This window comes from Hydra viridissima, unplaced genomic scaffold (assembly GCF_058129835.1).
Source record: "Hydra viridissima isolate aposymbiotic clone 2 unplaced genomic scaffold, HvirCarnegie_v1 scaffold_13, whole genome shotgun sequence".
NCBI classification, from domain to species: domain Eukaryota; kingdom Metazoa; phylum Cnidaria; class Hydrozoa; order Anthoathecata; family Hydridae; genus Hydra; species Hydra viridissima.
In genome coordinates this window covers 7,482,021-7,508,664 of record NW_028324312.1, presented here as the reverse complement: position 1 = coordinate 7,508,664, position 26,644 = coordinate 7,482,021, and the positions used below count along the sequence as shown (strand labels likewise).

Below are 26,644 nucleotides of genomic sequence, written 5' to 3'. Positions count from 1 at the left end.
TTCCTATTTGTAAAATTATTTGAGAAAATGTTAGGATTGCAGCTATTGATAAATCATAAATTTTTTTCATGTTTACATCGCTTTCGATTTCTATTTTTGGAGCATGCGCATGCGCCAATATAGGCGTTAAATAAGTATCCTGTAAAAAAAGTAGACAAAATGAGCAATCAAGACAATATTTTTAACACCAAACGTAATTTTAAACTTAATTTTAAATTTTAAGTTAAGTTAAGATTAAGTTAAAGTTTTATAAAATCCTTATTAAAAAGTATGACTTTAAAAATAATCTTATAAGAACTTAATGTTTGCAAACATATTTAACGTAACAATACGATAAATGAAAATTCCTAAATTAGGAGCGCCGCACTTCCCTTGATTAACGATCTTATATTGCATTGTGTCTTATGTTTATAGATTGTGATATAAATGTTACAATAAGTTTGTATTTTGATATCTGGCACGCATCCCACACGGTGCCTCCTGGATAAGTAATATTATCTCTTAATGTAATTGTATTTCTAAGAGTCATTTAAATTTAAAAAATTTTAAAAAAAGCAGCTTAATCTATAAATTTTCTGCTGATGAGAATTTTCTGTGTAAAAAGTGTAAAAGTGTAAAAGTGTAAAAAGTTTAAAGTCTATTACACTTAATAAACCTAGGAATCTATTTCTGATCTGGAAAACGAGTTAATGGTTTGAAATTTAACGAGTTCTAGGTTTTGATCTAAATGTGATCTCAAACCTTCCATAACGTTACAATTAAAAACCAGCATTATCTAAATTAAACCGTCCAAACACGCTTACATGGGATAATGTGTAAGCAATTAAAACATGTAGAAGATTACAATTACGTGGAAACAAAATGGGAAATGTAAAAAAAAGGCATGATAACATTAAATTGTTAAAAATTTATTTTCCAAAATAAATTTACATTCAACTTTGTATTGTTACTAAACTTGTGTCCATTTAAATATACCTCTCCTAGATTGTCGGTTGTTTGTCTTCTCAAATAAACAACAGGGATCGAGGTTTACCTATCAAATATACTTTTAACATAAGCGATGGAATCTTTTTCTTTAATTACTCCTTTCTTTAATTACTCCTAGCCATAAGAGCTTAAGTTATCGTACCTAAAACTCAAAATAATAGTTAGAGTGATGATACAGCTAGAATTTTAACTACAGTAACAATTTTTTTTAAAATAATTAAACTATCATAATAAGTCTAATTTAAAAAACTTTACAATAAACTCTATTATAAAATTGAGTAAACTCTAGTCTAGTTCAATCTTTACTACTTATAACTCCAGTTCTAACTCTAACTTATAACTACGACTTGTAACTCTACTTGTTGTATCTCTACTACTTATAACTCTAAAACCGAATCAATCAAAGACACTTAAAATAAGTTTTTGTTTAAAATAAGTTTTTGTTAAGAAAATATTTTTATGCATTTAACAAAAAGATTTCAAGTCATTATGCTCACAAAACAAAAATTAATAAATCAAATATCTAACTTTTATTAAGGTTTTTCAAAAAATTATTATTACACAAATACATTCAAATATTTTTACTATTTTATAGTCTAAAGAGACACTACATCAATATTAATTTATTGTACAGTGACAGAAATTATCACATTGAAATGATAATGAGCATAATTTTTTTACAATATGATAAAGAAATGTAAGGAAACATCTCCATTTTTTTTTTCTCTCAATACACCTCAGGAAATGAGACCTCATATTATTTTTGTCCCAGATAATTAAACTTGAATCAAAACCATTGCATAAAGCAGTAGCATTTGCAATAGCATAAAGCCCACAATCATTTCAATTGTCTTGCTTTTGACATCTTATGAACTCTACATTCAAAGAAGAAATACATTCATTTATTAACAACGATTGTGCAACTCTGTGTAACATCTATAAAATCCATATAAAAATTATGAAACTTTGAAAGTTTTTTTTAAGCTGGAATCTGAGTCGGTACAATTTATCTGACTCCGACTCCAGCCAAAATGAGCTCCGACTCCACAGCCCTGAAAAATACACTTTAAAAAGTTTTCAAGAATTTCAAAAATATAACTTAACCATATTAGGGTGAGGTTTATGTTTTTTGGAATGGAAATTTTGGAACGTAACTGGAAACAGTCACAGCAACTTCTAAAAAAAATTTCCTTTAGTGTCTGTCCAAATTTACTCAAATCCATAATATTGACTTTCCTTAGGTAAATTGATTTTATTAATCATAAATACGTCTTTTAATAATGCCCCACTTGAAAACTACAGAGTGTTTCGTTCTTAATCTTATCAAACCGTTTCCATCAAAGTAATAGCTATGGATATATTTAAAAAAGAATGAAAATGTCGAACTCTTTTTTTCACTGGAACAGCCTGAATAGCCTGTTTTGCAATTAAACGCGACTTATTAACTATCACTGTCATTTTATCTTTTACGAAAAAATTTTAAAGACCGGGATGTTATACAGGACTGTGGAAATTTATTCTATTGTCTTGCGAATTTATCACTTGAGCACATAAAGAAACAAATATTTATCAAGCCGAATACAAAAGAAAAAACTGACAATACTAAAAAAATATGATTTTTCCATTAACTTTTGTGGAGATTAACAACAAAAACAATGAAAATGTTTTCATATAACTGTAATGATTACTATTAGACCTGAAACGAGAATGAGAATCGGAAGTACACATGCAAAAGTTATGTGTATTTTGAATATGCATATTTAACGTTAACCGCACAGAGATCAGCGAAACAACATCATAAATTATAAATTACAATTTTCATAAATCCCAAAAAATGAAAAAAGGAACGTTAAAAGCAAAAAAAAAAAAAAAGGTTCATAAACACACAGAGATAGTAATAAAATAAGATAATGAAGTATTGACGGAGGTTGTTTTTTTTATTAAAACCTAGCTGGAATATTTATAATTAATATTTTTCTGAAAATATTAATAAACTTTTTTAAAAAGTATTTTTTAATTCGGCTTATAAAGGGTTAAGAACAATGTCTCTCGAGTTTCTCTGGTTACCGGTATTGACAATAGCAATCTCATTTATTGTTGGTGCATTGAGGTGGCCAGGATGCTGGCCAAAAGGCACATTGTCAGTTCTGATTATGAGCTTGTGGTTGTCAATGGCTGCCTTAAACTAACCAACAAATGGGTTGTGAGTGTTTTGGCAAGAAACTCAACAGTTTTAGCGGGAAAAAAACTTTCAACTTTTAAAAAAGTTGAAAAATGTTTAAAAATAGAGTTTTATATGTAATAAAATGGGACATTTTATATATCTCCTTTTGTTTTGAAGATATGCAAGTTTTTTTTCTTTAAACATTTCCTTTTTGTTCAAAAATTTTTGGTTCTACAGGACGGTCCACTGACTTAAAGATGTCCATAGTCAGGAAAGTGATGTCACCATTTCAAGGAGTTAAATTATCCCTAGGTGCAAAATTTCAGCACATTTGATCAATCCCCACAGAATTGCCACACTCCACCATCACCTTTTCGCTGAATGTAAGGAGTGGTTGGAAGGGACTGGATCTTGATTTTAGCCATAAGCACCCTGAACATGTAATGTGGGGTGGTCCAAGCCTAGCCTAAATTCTTCCCTGGTCAAAATTAGACTTGTGTGCAAAATTTAGTAAGGATCGGATCACATATATACATAAAAACTTTGGGCTTTTTACATTAGATAATATTAATGATAATACATCACATTATCACCATCACTATTCTATGACGGTATAAATTTGAGTGTGTAAGTATTATCACGTAGGAAATTGTGCAGGCATTTTTTAATGCATTCTTATGTAAAATCGTCAATTTGAAATTTTAAGATTTGTAGTGAGCCTGACTGTGGGTAAAGAGCTGTTATTTAACTGGTACTCACGGCATTAAGTGTACGTGGACTTTAAAAAATTTCATTTTAAATCCTTTTCCTTGGCTGTTAAACAATCTAAACATAGAAATACGAAAACAGTTTATTACTATACCAAATATGCGTCATAAAACGGTTGCAACAAATATTGTAGAAATTCAATCTCAGTCACTTTGTCTTTTGCAAATAAAATTTGATTGTTTGCAACTAAAACCAAGTTTGATTTTTGAAGTAGACTGACAGAAAGAAACGCCTAAGCAAAAAAAACTTTTGAAGGAAAATAAAGAAACACAATATATTTTTTTTGCGCAAACCGAAGCATAAGAAAAATACACCACACCTTTTGAAAAACTTTAACTTTTGAAATATAATTTAAAAAAATAAAAAAATAAAAATAACCTTTTCATTACTATGGTTAGCATCAATGATAACTTCAAACTGTAATAATCACATAAAAACGAAAATACTTCCTTACATATTACTATGTTTTTTTTCTTCTGTGTTACTTGCTAGTATGTGTTCTTGACATACTAGCAAGTAACACAGAAGAAAAAAAACAAGAATGAATAAGTCGATTTCGTTGAGACGACAAATAAACATATCCGTGACATTCTAAATCTTTTAAAACTCTTGACAGGTCATTCTGCATTGAAGTTGTGGAAGAAAGCTGGCAACAACCGTAAACTACTGTGTTGAGACCAACATTCAGCACCATATTAAAATATTCTAACGCTTTTACTATCAAAGTTTTATCACAAAGCAAGCCTAAAAAACGAAAATAATATAAAACATTCTGCACATTATAAAACGAAAAAAAGTATACGAAGTATTTTTCAAAAAAAATGTATGTGATTATTCAACAGTAACTAAAATCCATTATAGATATAAATTATTATTTTTTTGACTTAAATAAAAATTAAAAACATAAATCAACTTTCAAAATTATGTAACTGACATCCTAATTGAGATAAAAGCAGTCCTAGACGACTAGTAAAGTGAGCCAAACTTTCTAAAAACATTGTATGAAAAACAGAACTAAAAATTTACATTTAAGTTTATTAATAAAAAATTAAAGCAATAAGTTTTTAATCGAAAATTGCACTGTTGACCAGATTGTTTTGAGTTGAAAATAAAGCACTCTTCACTGGAGTGTTTTATCACAGTTGTTACTTATATTTCCTAATTTATTACCTATATCACACTTTCGATGCTGTAACAAATAAGCAGCAACTACAGCTCGAGGGTAAATAACCATATTTTTCTGCTGTGCAAGAACTATCTTAATTGCAAAAATTTTTGCCGCCTTCATTTCACTTTCTTCTCGTCCGAAGAATTTTAAATGTCGCTCACACCTCAATGAATACATATATAAATTTCCATAAATACACATGCATAGATTTCTGTAAATACACCCATATTTATCGTATTTACATTTTAAAAAAAATTATTATTGCAAGCGTGTGTGTGAGTGTATTATCTGTATATTTACTACATATGTACATATAAATCCTGTAGTTTCCATAGAAAGCCATCAAAACAATATATATCTATATACCAGGGTGTTTTAACATAATCTATGTTATCAATTTTCCCTATACAATATTCTCTTAAAGACATTACTTTCCCAAAGTGAATACAAACTGAACCATAGTCTGAGTATAGATCAGTATAGAACCATAGTTTGAGTAGAGATCGTGCCCTCAGCGTTCCCTGAAAATTTTGTAACATTTTAAGAAATGAAAAATCTTATTAACTAAAAAAAAGATTTTACATCAGCACTTTACATTTTACATGAAACACTTTAGGATAAAGTGAGGTAAAATGATTTTGTGGTACAGTGAAAATATCATAGTAAAATAGCTAATGGCAACAAAATTTGATTCACAAGTAAATGACAGATCAAAGCCATTAGTGAGGTGAATCGAGGTGAATCCTTAGAGAAAGAAATAAGACAAAAACAAAAAGCAACAGGTTAATTTACAAAAAAGAGCAGATATAGTTAACAAAAATAAACTGAAGATGTAGGTCACTATCTGAGGATATATTTTATACTGGAACTGGGATATGTGATAATAAGCAGCAACTACCTTAATCGTTATTAAAGTCTTGTAATTAAGTTTTGTGTCAATAATTTAAGTTAATATTATTAATTTAAATCATTGATGCAAAACCTAATTACATAAGACTTTAAAAACGTATTAACTGAATATTACTGAAAAATCAAATAAATGTCCAAGCAAACAAAAAAGGTAATTAGTTATGGTCTGATAGAACAAATTACATTCTACTTTTTTTTCTAATGAAATTATTAGGTCGATTCTATCTGTAAGCTCCTTACAGATAGAATTGCACTTGTGAGTCAGAAGTATAACTATTTTTTCTTGCCCTCTAAGGACTGAAACAAGTTGTAAGAATATTTTTTTCCTGCACTTTACTTTGGATACTAAATATCTTAATTTTAGAGTGCTGTTGAGACTGCACTATCTATGCAAGTGTTCCACAATTCTGAAATTGCATTAAGGAATTGAAATTTGCTAAAATCTTCAAGTACAGACATTCTTTGGCAGGCTGTATCATGACAGTTTATCAACTTTGGGTGCAATCTCCTCAATATCTCAATATCAATTCAAAGTATAGGTTTTCATTTACACTTCCAAGCAGTTGTTGATTTTTAGGTTAAGATTTTACCTACAAAATATTTCATACTATACTCCTAAGGTTTAGAGAATGAACCTGATGATATGTAAAGACTGATGTGTAAAGAAGCTTTAATCTGCTCAGCTGAAAAAATTAGGTAATGAGTTATCAATTTTTTTGAAAAAAAAAACAACTTAAATTTGGACTTATTAATATGTTCTGAAAAAGCAATAAGCTGGTTGCCTCATTACTTGCAGCATTTTCCTTACCAATATTTACATAATTGACCGTGCTGTTGTGCTTGCACAGTATAAAAAAAACTTTGTTTTGATGCTTCAAACTAAGTTTCTTTATTTATCTTTAATCATTTAGTTAAGGGGTAATTCATAAAAAGAAATGAACAGAGGCAATATTAATACCAGATACACTAAGAAATAATTTCATACCAAAGCAATTTTTCTTTACAATATTGTTTAACAACTCTTCTTAACAATCCTTTTTTGTAAAGTTTATAAAAGAAAATTCTCAGACATAGACACACTAACAGCATACAAAGCAAAACAATAATTAAACTCTTTTGTTAATACCAACTAAAACCAATTCTTGTTAACCACATTAACTAAGTATGCAAACTGCAGTAAAAATGCTCTTTTTTTTTATCTGGTTTTCAAAATCAAAATTTGTGACTAATGTAATATTATCTGAAAATTTTTTTAGTGGTAAAAAACTTAGGGGCTATTAAGATGAGTGGCTCTGCATTAACTGTCCAAATACTTTTTACTAACTGGAAGAAGATTTGTATAAACATAGAGAAAAAAAAAATTACAACACTTTCCAATTTTAATAAAGCATTTTCTCACCATTAAAGATTCTTTTGGCTTGGGAATACCAAGTAATTCAAACATATGCAGACTCTCTTCAGTAATTTTCTCAAAACTCATACTAATTGGAATAAATGATACATCTGGAACAAAACCATGCACAAAACTTTCCAACACCATTGATAATAAACCTATAAAAGAACACAACTTAGAATCACAAAAATCTTTTTTTTGCATCAATTATAGTTGCTGCATTTTTATAAGCTGTGTTGTTGTCTACACCTATTTCTTCTTTGTGCTAAGATATATTAATTGAACAGCTAAAAACTTTTGCTGAATTTTTTTGACAGTAAAACTATTGAAAATGAATGCATCTCAAAATAGCTAGTTGCAATAATTATGACTTAAAAAAGTAGTCAGTAGAAGAATTAATACAGGATACCTTTTCTTTCACATCTTGAATACGATGAGTTGCAAGAATTTTTTTTTTCACCAAGTTGCGATCGTATTTTTCTGCAAACATGTAAGATGGACTCTTATAGTTATGGAACAAAGACCAGAAAATATCACTTTGTTTTAAATCTGTAACATCTACCCAATCATTTTTTTGTGTGGGCATGTTTATGACTATAATTAAAAAGTATTTAGAAGATTTTTAAACAACTATTAATGTAGGCTATTAGTTGTCAGGTTAGGTTATGTAAGCTTATTGCCAGTTGATTTAAATTTTCTTCAAAACTTGTTTAACATTTTACATTTGCAACGCTTACAAATATTTCCAAGAATACTTATTTTAATAAAAAATATTTAGCTATCAGCAATCAATAACATCTATTTTTTGTGAGCATAATTCTCTTTTTACAATGTTAGTAATTAAGATATTGTCATGATCATCATTGTGATGATCATCATCATGATAATCATGATCATGATCATGATCACCACCATGATCATCATCATCATCACCACCATGATCATCATCATTATCAACAACATCTTCGTCTTCAGATATAATCAGTTTATCATCTACAATAGCCAAACTCATTTCAATTACTTTATCGTCATTTTCTGTAAACTCAATGTTCAGCTCAGCCTTTGCTTCAGCAGATAATTCAGCAAGACATTCATTGCCTTTAACTATAACTGGTAAAAACTTCTGAACTCTTTCTATTAATAATGAAGTTTGCATTCGAAATGTTTTAAAATTTCTCTGGGTTTTCTCAGGTTGAATTATAAATTTTTTGTGTAAACTGTCTTCAGTAATATTCAAGAGATCTTGGGATGTTCTTTTCTCTGCGTCTTTATTCATGATAAGCTTTCTTTATTAAATATATAATAAAAAAATGAGCAAAAAAATATCATAAATGTTAAAAAAATAATCTTTGATTCCTAATTTTATTTCTAGTATGTTTTTAAAATAATCTAAAAAGATTTTGTATAAATAAAATTGTAAATGTTATACAGAAATATATATGGGTTTCCAAGCTATAAAAAATCTTACAAACTTTGTTAGTAAAGAAAGAATGCATTTAATCTTTTTTTTGTTTTATTTAAAAATCAAAAGAAAATTGTTTATTCATAATAAATGGCAGTGGTAAAATCTGCATTTTACAAATTTTTCTCCTTTAGTATATAAATAAACTTGTATATAAATGAACACATTCTTTTCTATCAGTTTGTTTTTATGATTAATTTCTACTTTTTGCAATTAGGAATGCATATATTGAGTTTTTAAATCCAGCAAGATACTGGATAATGGAAAGATTATCTAGCAAGATAATTTTCAGGAAAAAAATTAAATATGAGCCAAATATTTTTTAAAAGTAATTTTACTTTTAAATAAAGATATACAAAAAAAAAAAAAATTATATACTATATAATTTTACTTTTAAAAAAAGATATACAAAAAAAAATTTATATATATATATATATATATATATATATATATATATATATATATATATATATATATATATATATATATATATATATATATATATATATATATATATATATGAAGAAAGTTAAAAGAGAAGATAAGAACTTGTGAAAACTCAACTTTACATAAAGAAAATTAAGCAAGAGCCAAAAACTTTTTTGATCACCTTATTTTATCAGAGCTTTTGGCTGAAAGCCAAAAGCTCTGTTAAAACAAGGTGATCAAAAAATATTAATAAGATAAAGATAAAGATTCTATGGAGAATACTTGATGTCATACTATTTCTTTCTAGGTGTGGATTAGCATCCTTTGGTTCCAGTAATCACATAGATGATCCAGAAAATGGAACTTTTTTGAATATAACTGAGCCTCTCAGTAAATATAACCCACTTTAATCTGAACATGTAAAAAAAATTTCCTATATCACAACAAAGTCACAAACACCAGCAAGTTTATTATCTTTCAATGCAAATAAAAAAAGAATTTATTGATTTCTGTGGCTCCTTTATTCAGACAGTAATTATTGATAAAATTAATATTGTGAAGTACTTTTCAATTGTTATTTGAGATTTTATAGACACATGGTTTTTCTTTGCACAGCATGTCAGAAGGTCTGCTCATATTGACAGTGTCAAACCAGTTGCTCAGTATTTATATGCAGTGAAGAACACTTAAAGGAGATGGAATCTCTCAATTTCACAGCAGATGCTTAAAATCACCTTCAATCAATTCTAAAGTATATGTCAAATTTTGAATGTGTTTTGTTATCAATTTTGTAGCTGAAACTTCTAACATTGAAGGTGGCTGAATCTTCTACATGAAGCCAAACATGCCATTGAAGTGCAGGATGCTACATTTGATGCAGCAAGAGATAATGTTAATTGTCTGATGGGAATTCCTGTAGAATTGTATCTCACTGTTCACAAATAAGTTGAATAACTTATTTGTGAACAGTGAGATACAATTCTACAGGAATCAAAACTAGTAGCTCAGAATTAGGGCATTTCGTCTGATTTCTCTCTCAGCAGACATTTATCAACACAATCTGAGGCAGAACAATACTACAAAGTGAAAGTATTCATTACCATTATTAACTCAATTCTTTCTGACCTTTAATGTTGATTTAACTCACTGAGACACATATGCATCCTATGGCAATTCATTACTCTAAGTAATGAAGACCTTTCCTCTGTTGCCAACCAGTTTTTTTTTTTTTTATGATATTGGTATATTATCTATATCTATTTTAACCAGTACCAGATTATACCATAAGAGTTATAACTATGGCCAACAAGAACAACTGCATAAAAAAGTAAATTGAAATTTGGCAATCAACCAACAGGGAACTCATTGTGATGCAATACACATTAAATGTTTTAATATCAATTTTAAATGTTTTAATATCAGGGTAACTCCATATGAAATCATCCAGGCCATGACACCCTTACGTCTCAGAATTTGTTCATTGATACCTCACTTACAGTCCATATTAAAAAAATAACTGCAAAAATTTTAGTTAAAAATACACGTGGGTTCCAGAGATATCGTCAGTTAAAATAATGCTGACTCAGCATTTTAGTGATCTTCTGAAGCGACTACAAAGCAACTTTGACATATAGTATCTTTATAATGGCTTAGGGAAATTTCCTAAAATTTGTTACCCCAATAGATTTTTATTTGCGGAATCCAAAAAGAGCACTGCTAAGACTCCATTGTCTCAGGAAATGCCTCGTTAATCCAATTTTGTTCAAAATTATTGACTTGTAAATTCATGATTTTTGGAGGTAAAATGAAGGCTGTGGCCCAAAATCCCGAATAAAAAGTTTAATTGTATATCATTATTTTATCTTAGGTCTACTGAAAAAAATTAGATTCATCAATTGTCTCTCTAATACTTGATCAAAATTTGCGTTTAAAAAATGTGTCTTTACAGAAAAATTTAAATTTTGTAACGAAAGCACATGAAATGTTTTTTAAAACATTTATTTGAATAAAACATCAAATAGTGATATTTATTGACTGGTTTAGGACGTTTATAGTCATAGGCCAAGGGAGGGCCAGCGGGCCTCTGACCAGTTCTCCCCCCCCATCTCCCTGGATTTTTTTTTTTCTTTTTAATGCATTAAATGATATAATAATAAATAATTATTAAAATTCAATTTAAAAGCATACTTTTTTTTTTAGTTTAAGTTTGAGAAACAATTTTTTTTCATTATTTTAATTCAAATTGGTGAATGATTACCTCTTACTATATCAAAAACAAGCAAATATTTTGTTTTGTTCTTTTTAAAGGTTATACTTTCCTTGTTTGTATTTTTTAAAGATTGATTATGAATTTTATTGTTTTTGTATTTTTTTTAGCAGGTAATATTATAAATAATAAACATACTTAATATGGAGAAATGTGTAATTGGAAAAAGTCTTAACATTCATTGCCACAAAACTGGATTTTCTAGAAAACAAGGTTTTGTTCAATTCAAAGATCTTTCTTGTGAAAAACAAAAAGTAATAATATGACGAGCAAATTTAAAGGAAAAATATTGTTCAATAAGAGTTATATGTTGTTATCATGAGCAATTCTATGGAAAATATTTTGAGAGAAAAATTACAAAGTGTTGCAATCCTTTTGGAACACACATGGAAAGTAAAAAAATTGCTATAATAAATAATCTAATATTAATTACAATAGAATTGATATGGAAATTAAAATAAAAGAAAAACATTTTATTATTTATAAAAAATTTTATATTTTCAATTATTTTAAAAACTTAAAACTAAATTTGTTTCTTAGGTTATATAAAGATTTCCCTAGACTTGGCGAAATTTTTGCAACAAAATAAGGTTTATGTAACCCCAGTTCGGAAATTCTGCAGTAAATATTTAGGTGGAAGAATAGTTCCTGGCACAAGGACATATCATCATTTTATTCCAATTGCTTCAAACACTATATGTTATAAAAAAACAAGTATTGATGCATGTATTGAAATATTTGAAATCATTCCAAAAAGCAAACATAATAAAGAATATTTATTAAACATTAAAAAAAAAGGATTATATTGCATGTTTTTTTTTTATGACGGATTTTGGTGGGTAGTGATTGCTGAAGATGTAAGTGAGCTTGATATAAAAGTCAGATTCATGCATCCACATGGACCAGGTAAAACCTTCTTTTGGCCAATGAGAAATGACGAGCGTTGGGTGCTCAATTCTGAAGTTATATGTCTAATTTCTACACCCAAAACAATATCAGGTTGTACGTACAACATATCTGATTTAGATTTAGAGAATATAAGCAGTTGGTTACAAAAAAAAAAATAAATGCATTTAAAATAATTTTGTTGTATTTTTATTTACCTATTTTGGATTTAGAATTTGTCTTTCTTTTTTTCAAATCCTTGGATGGAAGGCTGAGAAACGTTTAAATAAACCCTACTGTCCACCTTATTATGTCAATAACTATATCAGTATTAATCTACTAAATAATACTATAAAGATATTGATTGTTAAAATGTTTTAAAAAACATTTCAATATTTTTGGTTTTAAAATTTATGATTTTTAAAATTGTGAAAAGATTTTAGTTTAGATCTTAGAGGTAAATAATGAAAAAAAATTGTTTCTCAAACTTAAACTAAAAAAAAAGTATGCTTTTAAATTGAATTTTAATAATTATTTATTATTATATCATTTAATGCATTAAAAAGAAAAAAAAAAAATCCAGGGAGATGGGGGGGGGGGGGGGGAGAACTGATCAGAGGCCCGCTGGCCCTCCCTTGGCCTATGACTATAAACGTCCTAAACCAGTCAATAAATAACACTATTTGATGCTTTATTCAAATAAATGTTTTAAAAAACATTTCATGTGCTTTCGTTACAAAATTTAAATTTTTCTGTAAAGACACATTTTTTAAACGCAAATTTTGATCAAGTATTAGAGAGACAATTGATGAATCTAATTTTTTTCAGTAGACCTAAGATAAAATAATGATATACAATTAAACTTTTTATTCGGGATTTTGGGCCACAGCCTTCATTTTACCTCCAAAAATCATGAATTTACAAGTCAATAATTTTGAACAAAATTGGATTAACGAGGCATTTCCTGAGAAGTGGAGTCTTGACAGTGCTCTTTTTGGATTCCGCAAGTAAAACTCTATTGGGGTACCAAATTTTAGGAAATTTCCCTAAGCCATTATAAAGATACTATATGTCAAAGTTGCTTTGTAGTCGCTTCAGAAGATCACTAAAATGCTGAGTCAGCATTATTTTAACTGACGATATCTCTGGAACCCACGTGTATTTTTAACTAAAATTGAACAAATTCTGAGACGTAAGGGTGTCATGGCCTGGATGATTTCATATGGAATGACCCATCAATGGGCTATCAAACTGATCCCCATTCAAAAAGATGCATACTTCCTTGAAATAAGTTTTTTATCAAGATTTTAAGAGATTATATGAGAAAAGAATTTAAAAAAGTTTTAAGAGATTTTAAGAGATTACATGAGAAAAGAATTTAAAATAGTTTTAAGAGATTTTAAGAGATTACATGAGAAAAGAATTTAAAATAGTTTTAAGAGATTTTAAGAGATTATATGAGAAAAGAATTTTAAAAAGTTTTAAGAGATTTTAAGTATTAATGTATTGTTATTTGTATGAGTAAATATTAAGAGAATATATATATTGATGAGAAATAATTGAGAATATTGATTAAGAAAAATAAGTAAGAGAAGAAAAATCAGTCGTATGTATTTTTATTTTTGTTTGCATTTTGAGTAAGACAATATTATAATTATTAATATCTTTATTATTGCTTTATGCGTTAAAAATTGTTATTAAAAAGTCTGATGCTCCTATCGCGCTTTGTCATATCTGCGCCGTACACTTACACCACACAAATATATATCACCTAAGAACAGTAAGAACCAAATTGCATAAGTAATATAAACTTAATAAAATCCCCGCCCTCACAATAACAATAAGAAGGTAAATATATGGCTGACTAATCTGAAACAAAACGTCAAAGGTCGGAACGAAATTCTAACATTGATTTAGAAGATAAGACTTACAAAGAAGATAACAGCGAACTTCGGTGGATGAGTAATGATGGAACGTATCAACAGGCAACGAAGTCTATAAGCAACAATAGCAAAAATATTAATGTAGAAATTAATTCAGATGAAAAATCTAAAAGAAAATGAAAAAAAAATTGAGTTATTGAAAAATTGAACAAGATTTAAGGATATAGCTTAAAAATCTGTCCATACCAATATTTAATGACGATAAAAAGACTTCGTTCAACGCCTACATCAATAACGCTCCAACAACAGCAGAATATAAATTACTACAGTTACGCCAATATCTATCTGGTGATGCATTTAAAGCCATTGATGGACACGGACATTTGTCATTCACCTATGAAGCTGCTAAAGGGAGACTTGAAAAAAAATATGGGGGAACTAAAAGTAAAATCCGCCTTGATGATCTGGACAACTTCAAGCCTATACGAGAGAACCACCCGAGAGATATCAAAATATTCGCTGACTTGCTCGAAATAGCCTTGGTAAATCTAAAAAAAAGCTAAAAATATTAAAGAGCTTGGCGACAAAACATATCACAGAATCTAGAAGAAGATTCAAAAGGCGATTTTAATACAATTCAAAAATTGGATATATAAAAATGGAATAAATGAAAATGTTAATACAGTTCAAAAGTTCATTAATGAAGAGGAAGAGGTTCAAGTAGCAGCAGCAGCAGCAGCAGAAACGACCGATGGTTTTCTAAAGAACACCGATAATAAACAGAAGAATCCAAGGGGAGTTCTTTCTTTGGAGAAAGTAGTCGAATAAACGAAATGAAACTGGACCAAAAAATGTGTGGTTTGTAAAAATGATCTTAAAACTTGTATTGGCTATGCCTAACGTTTATAGCCCACGATTTAGAAAAACAATGGGACATTGCTAAGAAGCAAAGATTATACTTTTAGCATCTAAGCTTTAACCATTCGTCAAAGCAATGTAAAAATAGTAGAGGTTTTGGAAACAATGGTTGTACAAAAACTCATAATCCTTTTCTACATAAGAAAAAACTTGAAAGCAAAATATTGTAACATATTCTTTGAGAACAAACAGAAAATGTGATGAGGGAAAAGTCAAATCAAAATCAATATTGTTACTTTATACTATATTTTAAACAACCTACAATAGCTTTTAACACATGCGCAGTAGCGGATACAACAAAAAACTACATCTATGGTACTTCATGCGACCAACTTTACATGATAATTCTGCATTGTTTAAAGCAACTGATTTGAAAGACAAATTGTTAAAATCTTTTATCACTGATATGTTTAATTTTTTAGAATTTATTGGTGATACAAAGATGCTTTCACATTTTTCTTTTAGATGTCTCACTAAGACATCTAAAAGACGTCTTAAAGATGATCGCATATTAGGTATGTGGAATTCCGAATTTTTCCATCAACTATTTTTTCCCGAAGTTCTGAATACTGCGTTTTCAAATTTTTATTAATAATAATGTTCATTAAACTTCATTAAAAACCCAAGCCGAGTGAAATCTGATTTATCTTGATTAATATTACACTATTGGAGTTAATAATAATATTATTATATATTCTCAAACGACTCTTTGGTCGTGAACATATGACTCTCGGATTAAATATTTCAATTATACTTCTCGCAGCAAACACAACGTTGAAATTCTACATTTTCTCTTCTACTAAATAACTCTCCTATACATAAGTTTCGCGTTCAATTTTTCGCGTTTCTCCTTTATATAAGTTTACCGCTCAAACTATATTAACAGTATTTCAAGGAAACGAAGTCAATGTCCCCTTTAGGAAATTTCTTCCGCGCAATTCTACTATAAAAACTTTTTCCTAACGATAGCTTACTAATTAATGTTCTTTAAAAATCTTGTTGTTTGTCTTTTATTATTAGATATGTTTTGTTTTACATATATCTTTAATGTCTTTTACATACAAAACCATTGAGGAAAAATATGATAAGAGGATATTGAACAACGGACATTCACGTAAAAGAGGAAACCTTCACATCATTTTCAAAAAATATTAAGGGAAGTACTTTTTAAAATGAATTTTTTTTCCACTATTGCTTAAATATTTTAATAAAAAAAGTATTTAGTATTTTTTCTCAATCTGTTTATATATATATATATATATATATATATATATATATATATATATATATATATATATATATATATATATATATATATATATATATATATATATATATATATATATATATATATATATATATATGTATGTATATATATATATATATATATATAAGGCTTTAAGTTCTACAATTTTTAATATTGACATAGGATTTATAAACTAAAACTGTATTTTTATGCATATTACTATTATTATATTGATTTGAAAATGTTTAGTAGAAAAAAATTTATCATCAGTTAAAAATGGTTTTCTTTTGTTAACACTTATGTGTAATAATAATATAACTCACTTTTTCAAGAATATATAATATTTAGAAATATAGTTAAGCCAAGCTGGAAACACTGCAATACACTTTACATGAGAACTTATATGAGAAAATATCGTAACAGATAAAAAGGTCACTATATTGGGAGTGACTATTTTGAAGTTGAGGCAATTCATTCCGCTGAAAAGTTAAAGTTGAGGCAAATCATTCCTCTGCAAGAAATGATTTATGTCAATGCAGTGATAGTATTGAACAGTTTGCCTTTGATGATAGAAATGACTTTGGATATTAATAAGTTGTGTTATCTTCATCAGATACCTCTAATGGCGATATTCCAGATACACATGCTTTTCAAATGGAATTAAGTCGACTCATCAGTGGAAATAACTGCTCACGTGTATTTGTAAATGGTTTGCTAAAAATATTAAGAAAGAATGGGCACCCATCATTGCCTAAAGATTTAAGAACTTTGCTAAAAACTGCTAGAACAACGCATGAAATAGAAAAATGTGGAGGTTTATATATTTTTATATACATTTATATATTTTGGTATACAAGCGGGTATTGAAAAGTGATGCTTGAAAATCCAAAGTATTTTAATGATAACGATAGCATTGATTTACACGTAAATGTGGATGGTTTACCACTCTTCAAATCCATTGGAATTCAGTTTTGACCGATATTGGGGAGTTTTGGTTGTCTTGACGTTTTTATAATTTCTTTGTTTTCCGGTAAGAGTAAGCCAGATAGCGTGCATGAATTTCTTAGTGAATTCATTGCAGAATTTCAAAATTTAGCTGGAACAGTTATTATTAATGAAAAACATTTGTCTCTTTTTTTTGAAGAATTTTGTTTGTGATGCACTTGCTCGTTCATTCATGAAGTGTATCGTAAACCACACTGGTTACAATTCTTGTGAACGGTGTAAGATTGTTGGCATATATGTTCAACATAGAGTTGCTTTTAATTGTACAAATTTAAGAGATCAGGTTGGTTAGTCCTGTTCTCGAAAATAACTGCTACTTTGCGCATGCTGAAAACATTCTGTTTGCTGCAGTTAGTGAAAGTGATATGGAAACTCGTCGTTTTTCAGTAGAACAAATAATAAGAGCAAGAGAGAAGCAGACTAATAGTAACATACCGGTACGCGTCTTTGATAAGAAGGATATAACATTAAATCTGGTTGCGACATCGTTCATTAACATGATTGACTAGGACCAGAGTAATGTTACGTCTCCTCCGATGCTATCACACCTTTCAAATGATCAACTTACTTACACACATCCAATACTACTGCCCGATGTTCCATGTCATTCACAGGCAGTAGAGAGAACAATTAAAGACGTTAGCGCTGCGAGCTGTAAAGTTTATGGGAGAAAGTCCCGTCATGGCATGGTGTTACAGAGTAAGAAATCCAGATTAGAGATACCAAAAATAGACAGCAAGAAAGATTTTATTAACAGTTAGGTTAAACAACTTTGTATTGTTGCTTTTTAACATTGATTCGTTACAGTTTACATTCTTTTTAATTTGTAATACATTGCAATACATTACACTAACATTGGGTATTTATGTAGTCTTTCTAGTCTGAGTTGGGACCTGTAGACACTGTCCATAAAATAAAAAGTGAGGTTTTTTCAGACATGTACAGGATCTCCAACTTTTTAGACATGTACAGGATCTCCAACTTAATACTTTTTACATTTCGACTCATCTTTATATATATATATATATATATATATATATATATATATATATATATATATATATATATCAAATTATATAATAATATATATATATAGGGCAAATTCTTGCAATATTTTAAACAAAACATATCCATATTTTTGTTTAGAAAGAATCTTTGAGATTATATATATGTCTTGAGTGAAAACACTTTTAGTCTTTAAAAATAATTCAAGTGTTTTTTTGTCACATACACATCTGTAAAAATTAGGTTGCGTCACTGAACTAAAAGCTAAAAAAGTTTAATTATCACAATGAAAATAGGCTTTAAGGCGAAATTTTTTTAGAAATTATATATTTTAATGTAAACTTTTCATCATTACTGAAAAAAAGTTGGTCAAAAAACATTATATTAACTTATAGTAATAGTTTAAAAGCTGTTGCGTCACTGAGCCCATCAACGGGATAATTAGCGTTTTATAAAATTATTGTTTATTATTATTTAAAGTATAAAAAAAAAAATTTAATCTTCCCTGCCTAAATATTGATAAAAATAAATATTTCTAAAACACTGCTGTAAGTTGGAGTCAAGAAATAGTAGACACCATCGCTATTCAATATTGACTAGTATAGCAACTTTTTTATCGTTTGACTAGTCGATGCCAAGACATCAATTATTGCATCGCTATTAATTCTCGGAAGAACGTCTTTTTCACAAGATATCAGCATGAATGGCTGTAAAATTGACTGGCTCATCAAGTTTCTTAATCTGTTCAAAATATATTTAAATTTCGAAAATGACCTTTCACAAGCAGTTTGTAATGAGGATAATGTAAGCACAAATTTTTAAGCCAGAAACAAATTTGAATACGCAAGACTATGCAAGTTAAATTTCTGGAGGACAAAGTAACAACAAACAATACATTTGTTGCAAGATTGCATTTATTTCTGTGGCTGTCACAGTTTTCCACTTCTGGGATTGTAAAGACAGTTTCAGATTCTTCGGATTTATATTGTTGCATGTTGTCCGAGACAGAGTTAGATACTTCCGTGTCAAATATCAAATTATATTCATCTTCAAGAGTTATTTCGAAACTTTCCCATTTCCTTGCAAAGTCCGATAATTCCGTTTGAAGCTGATCCTTTGTTACACTAGCATCAAACTTTCTGAGCAACCCACTCAGATGCTGCAATCTGCTACTGAGCATCTCTGTTTTAGACTACTGATTACTTGATTCATTACCATGTTGTGAACGTTGATACGAAATTTATCTTTTGCACTTTCAAGTAGTTGATTTGCTCTATTCTTTTCTCTTTCAAACCAATCTGAACTTTAATTTACATTTTATTTGGAAAATATAATGTAGTCTAACTAAAAATATAATACAATTTTTATGCCAACCGGCCCACCGGGAATCTCCCGGTATCCCGGCGGCCCAGTCCAAGCCTGCTTACATTATCACATATATAGTCATTTAATCTGAAAAAAATCAAATAGCCAACAATCAATGCTTATCCTGTCTGGTAAACATGAAGCCTGTGCCATTACATTCCCTTGACTAAGCAAGCATGTTGGTGTGGATAGTCTGGGTTTGCTGAATATCCACACACATTTTCAGCAACTGTTCTACCAATGAGTTTTTTAAATTATGTAACTCACCAATATTTGAAACTGGTGATGTCGTTGTTACCGTCCTTGACATACAAACTGTTGTCGTGTTTGACAAACGAGTACACTGGGTTGGTGTCATCATTGCTGCTTTGTCAAGAGATGAAAATGGTATTTCATAAGATATTGGCAAAATCGGTAAAGTTGTTATCAATGTTGGTGAACTTGAAGCTGTAACAGAAAATGGCACAGCAAAAAAAGGGGGAAGAATTTGAGTTGTGGCACTAAGTTGAGTTTTCCCAGCTAATTTTTTATTCTTAAGAGGGAAATAATCAATGTCATTTTCAAATTCCATTTCAGATTCAAAATCTGATGAAAATTTTTTAGTTGCAATCCTAAACAGTAAATGGAATTATCACCTAATGTTTTCTAAAATAGTTTGAAAATATTTGAAGTTATTCAATTAAAAATTATAAAACTAAACACTAACACACTCAACACTAGTACAATTATTGAGAAGACATTACTTCTATTATTACCTTTTCTGCCTAATAGGTACATCTTTTTCTTCAGCCTCCTGTTCTGTAAAATTTAAACCAAAAGTATTTTCTGCATATTTTAACTCTTCTCTTGCTCTTGTGTAATTGCTAAATAAGTTAAAATAATGATTAAGACATATAAAATATTTATTGGCCTGGTCATGACATTAACTGATCTAATATTCGGGATTCAAAATAATTAAAAAAATCACCAACTTATATAAACAACATAGGCAATAATCACAAAACAATAACAATGTCCCATACCAGCTTTTCCCAAGACACGAATTTTGAAAGAAATTGAAACAAAATACTTTTTTCCTTTGTAGATTTTATATTGTTGATAATGCCCTGGAGGCAAATTTGGAGGTATTATACCAGTTGAATGTTTTCTTTGTAAAAGTTTAGCAGCTTCTATTTCAACAGACATTGACTTTTTATTTTGAATTGTAGCAAATGCCTTCTCTTCACATCAATTAATAATTTGAGCTATTCGATTATGTGGTTTATGAATGTGTTTTTTTAATAATACTCAATTTATTTTCGAAAGGAAAAGCTGAAACATTATCTAGTGCTCCATATATTCTGCAGTCTTGAACCAAGTGAATTAATGTGTGAAAATTATACACCAGTTGATTATCACCCTACATTATACGAAAGTTTTGAACAAAGTTTATCAACAACTTTTCTGCATAATCACGATAGTGTTCACATGCAACATATCTTGGACATAACAGAAGAATCATTGCTATGGAAAGTGTCAAAAAGTTTTGATACATGTCTTGTGGCAAAACATTGTGAAGTACAACTGCTCCAGAACAAAGCAAAAACTGTCGAAGCTCAGTAGCTTTCCGCTTTCGAAATTCAAATAAAGATCTTAGTTGCCTACAAATTTCCCTAGGCATTGCTTCTCTTAATGAACACAAGTTTGCTGATATTATGCTAATAGTATTTGATGATTGCCTATATTGAAATTCACCCTTAATCTATAAACATAATTCTGCAAACCACACCAAGGCAAACCGGGTGGATATAATCTAAAGGGAAATGAGAAACCATACCAATATTAAGTTCTGCAAGCAGAGATACCGTATTTGGAGTATGATGTTCTTCATCTTTTTGAGCAAGAAAATCTTCATCAGTTCTTAAAGGTGCATCTAATTTTGGGAAAGTGAATTTTTTTGAACAATTCACACCTTCTTCAACGTTCACAGATTTTATAAAGGCTCTTGCAGGTGCATCACAAATAATATCATTTATAGTAACTGCATAGTGTTTATCTAAGCAATCTATATCATTGCATTAATATATTAATGCAATACAATATTATAAATATTGCCATTCACGAAACAATGAAACATCACAAAGTAAATTTGTCATTATGATAAATTTAGTTTTATAAATTTATTTATAAAAGATAATCTTAGTAAAGCAATTTCTTGAATCATCGTTATTAATACTAAAACTGCATTGAGGCATTATACCTTAAGGAAATTCTTATGTTTTAAATAAAATACAACAACAACAAAAATAATCTAACATCATCAATAACATCATTTTTTGATTCGTAAACTCTAAATTCACGAGGCGTTTATTCATTTTTAATTTTTCAACTTAACCTTTTTTATATCTGCCTCGATGTCAGTTATTTTTAACAAAGATAAGCCCACGTTAAAACTGCACAGGTCTAGTAAAGTTGAATTATCTTGCTTTTTAACATTTTTTTTGTTGTGTTTGCCCACATTTGTTCCATAAACAAACCAACTATCAAACACACTTATGACCGATATGAGCCAGCCTGTAACAGGCCCTATGTGCACTTGCCCACTTCTAAATTTATATATGGAAAGCCCATATTAAAACCAGACCGGTCGCGTAAAGTTGTGCTCACTATTTGTTAAATGTGTTTGCCCATATTGGTCCCGCAAAAAAACCTAACATCAGACACACTTAGGACCGAAGTGAGGATGCCTACAATTGGCTCTAGGTGGGCTTGCTTACGGGAAATCAGTTAACGATGTCATTTATCAAGGTCCCAAGCTTCAACAAGATCTAGTGGCAGTTCTACTTAGATTTCGAAAATACCTGATAGCGTTGGCTTGTGATGTATCGGAAATGTATTTAAGAATCGGAATACACCAGGACGATCCAAGTCACTTTTGGATTTTGTGGAGAAGTCTGCATTTCAAAGAAGAACCAGAAGTTTTCCAGTTTTAATCGAATGGTGTTTGCAATCAAATGGTTGCCTTTAATGGCGTAGTACGTGACACAAGAACACACAAAAATATGCTTCTAAAAATACCCATTAGCTTCAGAAGTTCTTGGATTAACCTATATGGACGACCAAGCAGGCAGAAAGATATCTAAAATGCATTTAATATACATCTAAAAACTGGTCAAAAAGATGTCTGAACTAACGTCCTGAACGAGCGCGAAATAGACGTAGATCTTATAGATTTCTTTAAGATGCATTTTATTCGATAAAAAATAAGTAAAATCGATGTATATTACAATCTTTTCTGCACCTAATATGATGCATTATTTGCATCATTAAATCCTTTGAAATGGTGTTTTATAGAAAAATTTTACAGATCTAAATTTGGGTGTGTTTCTGCATTTATAGAGCCAGCCATTGAGAAAAGCATAATAAGATGTGACGGCATTCAGGGGCCCCACAAGTGTAGTATCAGGATAAGAGCTGCATTACCATTTCCACTTATACACACACCGAATTTGGAGATGTAGGAAGTGCATACGTACCAAAAATTACGTATATAAATATAATAAGTATAATATATCATAATAAGTAACTTCATTTACTAATTCAACTTTATGCTGTATAGGAAGATTTAAATCATAAATAAATTAGGACTATTCGATTCTAGAAGATGGATTTGTTAACTGTTATTTTCGATTTTTTATTTTTCATTGTTCGAATTTTAATTTGCAAGTTACTAAATTAAAAGTTTACCTTAAGAGTATTTTTCGGCGACAGCTAAAAATAAACTCAGCCTGTATTTTGTAATTACAGAGAATATTTAGAGCTTATAGGATTAAATTTTAAAAAGTCTGTATTTACAGAGCTGTAAAATGTAGTTCGTAAATATAAATTAGCATTTACAAAATCGTGTGTTTAAGAATGGTGCCAGAACTTAATTAAAGCTAGAGGTCAAATGTGTCTTGAAAGGCCAGCATTAAGCTATGATGTCGCCATCATTAACTACTTCTCTGTTTAAGTTTGTTCAACTTAAGTGAGATAACACTTTGAGGCATGCTTCATAACTTTTAAAAATAAAATACTTTTTTCAAAGATCTAACAAAACTTGTTTACAAAAAGTCTTTAGAATTTATATATAGAAGTATTGCAGCAGTTTAATTGGTTTATTAGTCATTAAAAATTTTGGACAAATATTTGAAAGTCGCGTAAACGTCTATTTGAAATTACATTTTTAATCTGTTGAGCAGCATATAATCAGCAGCATAATGTAAAAGTAGAGATTAATAAAACGCTACTCCTCCTCTAGCAGCTGAGTTTTCTTGAGAAAAGTTAAAAGCTAACAATACAATTTTTTTTCTAAGTTTTTACATAGCGTGGCTCTCATCTCTCCACTTTATTTTAAAACCTTCTTTTTAAAATTTCTTTGAAAAAAGGCTGTCTGTTACACACCTAAGACTCACGCCTTTTACTAAACTTTAAAGTTACTTTCTAACTAACTTTTATTTTATCCAACTTTACAAGGCATAAATCGGAAGATGTTTAAGAATATTCGATTCGCTCAAGATTATTTACGCTTAACATATACATTAGCATGTTAATTGAAGTTAAAATAATGATTTTTTTTTTTTTTTGTTAAAATGAGTTTAATTAAATGAATCTGAAATATTAGATATATTTCTAAATTTTAAGCATTAAACACGAGATTTCAAATGTTTGAACCATAATTGAAAAGAGCGTTTATCGATCTAAATGCGCGGGTGGGGAAATCACCAGTTCCCAATTTTTCATCCACTGGACTTAACATATTTCTAATAGAAAAATTAGTAAGGGACATATTTATCATAAAAAAATTAGAAAACTTATTAAAAACTTAAGAGCGAAAGTTTTTTAAGATTGATATGGAGGCTAAAAGGGAATAAAAGATCTAAAAAACAGGCGATTCTATATAAAGAGGCAAGCAATATATTTAATGATGCATATTTGTCAGCGAAAGCAATATTTTCAAGGTCACGGTTTTTTAGGATTTCGACTTCACTAAATCTTTCATATGATACCATGGTTTCTTTCATTTTCTTTCGGGAAAATTCTCATCACTTGTCTTTCGTTATTTTTACTATTTGACCAAGAAAAATGCTTCGACAAGATAAAATCCATCAGCTAGCAATTTGCACAAAACAACAAACGACACCTAAGCAAATCAACGGCTGATAACTTTGCGAAATCCACTAAGATATGAAAAAAGAAACATGTCTTGACTAGTTAATAAATCATCTAATATTTTACAAAAGAGAATGAAGTGCTCAATTTGGTGAGGATAATACTAGTAAACTAATTATCTTTCGCCAAACTCCTATCTCTACGACAAACTAAAACAGAAATCTAGGAATTAATTTGTGTAGCTAATCTTCAAATAACTTCAAGGAGGAATCTGGGTTCAAATTAATATCCGCGCCATCGGTGGTCTCAGAATGGACGCTGATGACATTATTGACTACGGAGAGGTAAGCCCTAAGATTCCAAATGGTTCTCCAGTGGATTTATAAAGTAGAGAAGCTCTTTGAAGATTACTGATTACTGTCAAAAAGAGAAAAAACATCTCCAAAAGACTGACGGTCTGGGTAGCTACTTCTGATAAGACAGGTTTCCTGACCGATGTCATCATTGGTAGTCTCACCATGGCCTATTTTATACACAGCTAAATATGTTGCATAAAAAAGACGAAAATTAGAAGGCCAGTTTTTAGCGTTTGTTTCGCCAGGGATGTCGTTTTGATCAAGTTGAAAAATTAGTTGTAAGAAATATAGTAAATAAATGCGCAGTAGTTAATTGTCGAACTGGTTCTAAATTTAAAAGAAGTGAATCTAGTTATCTTTTTGCAAGTAAAGCTGTTTTTAGTTTCCCCAAAGAATTTAGAAGAAAAATGGATCAAATTTGTAAATTTGTGGTCTCCATGTTTTCGCCACAACTTGCACAATTATTCCCAACCTCTATTTCTATATCTGTCACATTATTTATTCGAGTTTGCTGCATTCCGCAAATTGTCCGTCAATATTTCTTCTGGTGCTCCCCTTTCGCAAAATATGGACTGCAACTGCCGAATTAATGCGATGTTTCCCTGCGAGTGTGGCAGCTGACGCCACGGTGTGAATCTTGAAGGCCAACAGTTGATCAAGCTCAAATAAATTTCTCCTTTGTAATGAGTGATATCCATACCTAATCTTTTCCGATTTTCTTTGGCTTCTAACTTCCCGTGAGTCCAACAGGTGCCGAACCTATCGATTGGCATGGTTTTCACTCCCGAATCACTTTTTGTATATCTTCTTTTGTTGCAGTTGGGAACTTCTTCCGAACGAAGAGCGAAGTTCTTCTGACTCCAAAATTTCCAGTTCGCTTGTGTATTTCCAAAATTGAATCTCTATTCATCAACGCCATTCCGGCACAATTCGTAACGTTAAGTTTTAACATTCTCATTCACCGACCGGGTATTGTAGTTAATGAGTCGGCCAAATTGTCTTTCGACGACATCAGATTTACATTGACGCCCAAATTACAGTTTTCAACCAACTCCCGGAACAAGTTCACTCTTTGCCGTATAAGCAGTTCAGCTGAAGCTTTTGATCTTAATCTGGACTTTCCGGTGACAGCATCAGAAATCCAGAGAAAAACCGTTGCAGAGTCTGTGAACAACTAAAGTTTATTGAGGTTCCTAGCCAAAGCCATTTTAACAACGCATATTACGACGTCTAGCTCTGCCTGTTTATGTGAACTTCAGATCTGCCTTTACGCAGCCAAGTTGCATCTTTAACAGTGACTCCTCC

The 26,644-nt window shown here is 29.7% G+C and overlaps 1 protein-coding gene, 1 long non-coding RNA gene and 1 pseudogene across 4 annotated transcripts; all 3 read right to left on the bottom strand.

Annotated features, from left to right (window-relative positions):
* Window positions 1–4,338: 4,338 nt before the first annotated feature.
* On the bottom strand, window positions 4,339–7,985 carry LOC149880249 (dihydroxyacetone phosphate acyltransferase-like). Its single transcript, XM_090070838.1, has 6 exons — window positions 7,799–7,985; window positions 7,396–7,547; window positions 5,454–5,608; window positions 5,090–5,250; window positions 4,833–4,907; window positions 4,339–4,663 (listed from the first exon to the last, which is right to left on the bottom strand). The coding sequence occupies exons 2-6, from the start codon at window positions 7,534–7,536 to the stop codon at window positions 4,401–4,403; spliced, it is 795 nt and encodes a 264-aa protein (XP_089926964.1). The 5' UTR covers window positions 7,537–7,547; window positions 7,799–7,985; the 3' UTR covers window positions 4,339–4,400.
* A 6,375-nt stretch (window positions 7,986–14,360) lies between these two features.
* Window positions 14,361–15,668, bottom strand: LOC149880248 (uncharacterized). Of its 2 annotated transcripts, none has more exons than XR_016446454.1 (3): window positions 15,495–15,668; window positions 14,561–14,862; window positions 14,361–14,426 (listed from the first exon to the last, which is right to left on the bottom strand). It is a non-coding gene; the product is annotated as an uncharacterized LOC149880248 (long non-coding RNA). The 2 variants fall into 2 exon arrangements; XR_016446455.1 differs by lacking the exon at window positions 15,495–15,668 and adding an exon at window positions 14,998–15,021.
* Window positions 15,669–18,999: 3,331 nt separating this feature from the next.
* On the bottom strand, window positions 19,000–26,258 carry LOC149880247 (uncharacterized; annotated as a pseudogene). The gene is made up of 4 exons (XR_016446121.1): window positions 26,133–26,258; window positions 22,911–22,971; window positions 20,609–21,897; window positions 19,000–19,786 (listed from the first exon to the last, which is right to left on the bottom strand). The product of XR_016446121.1 is annotated as an uncharacterized LOC149880247 (transcript).
* Between the last annotated feature and the right edge of the window lie 386 nt (window positions 26,259–26,644).

Coding starts and splice junctions, on each gene's coding strand:
- LOC149880249 (XM_090070838.1), bottom strand. CDS start 7,536: ATGGTGTTGGAAAGTTTTGTGCATGGTTTTGTTCCAGATGTATCATTT. Junction 5,609..7,395: donor AGCCAAAAGAATCTTTAATG/GTGAGAAAATGC, acceptor CAAAATTTTCAG/GGAACGCTGAGGGCACGATC. Junction 4,664..4,832: donor TCAGTTACATAATTTTGAAA/GTTGATTTATGT, acceptor TTCGTTTTTTAG/GCTTGCTTTGTGATAAAACT.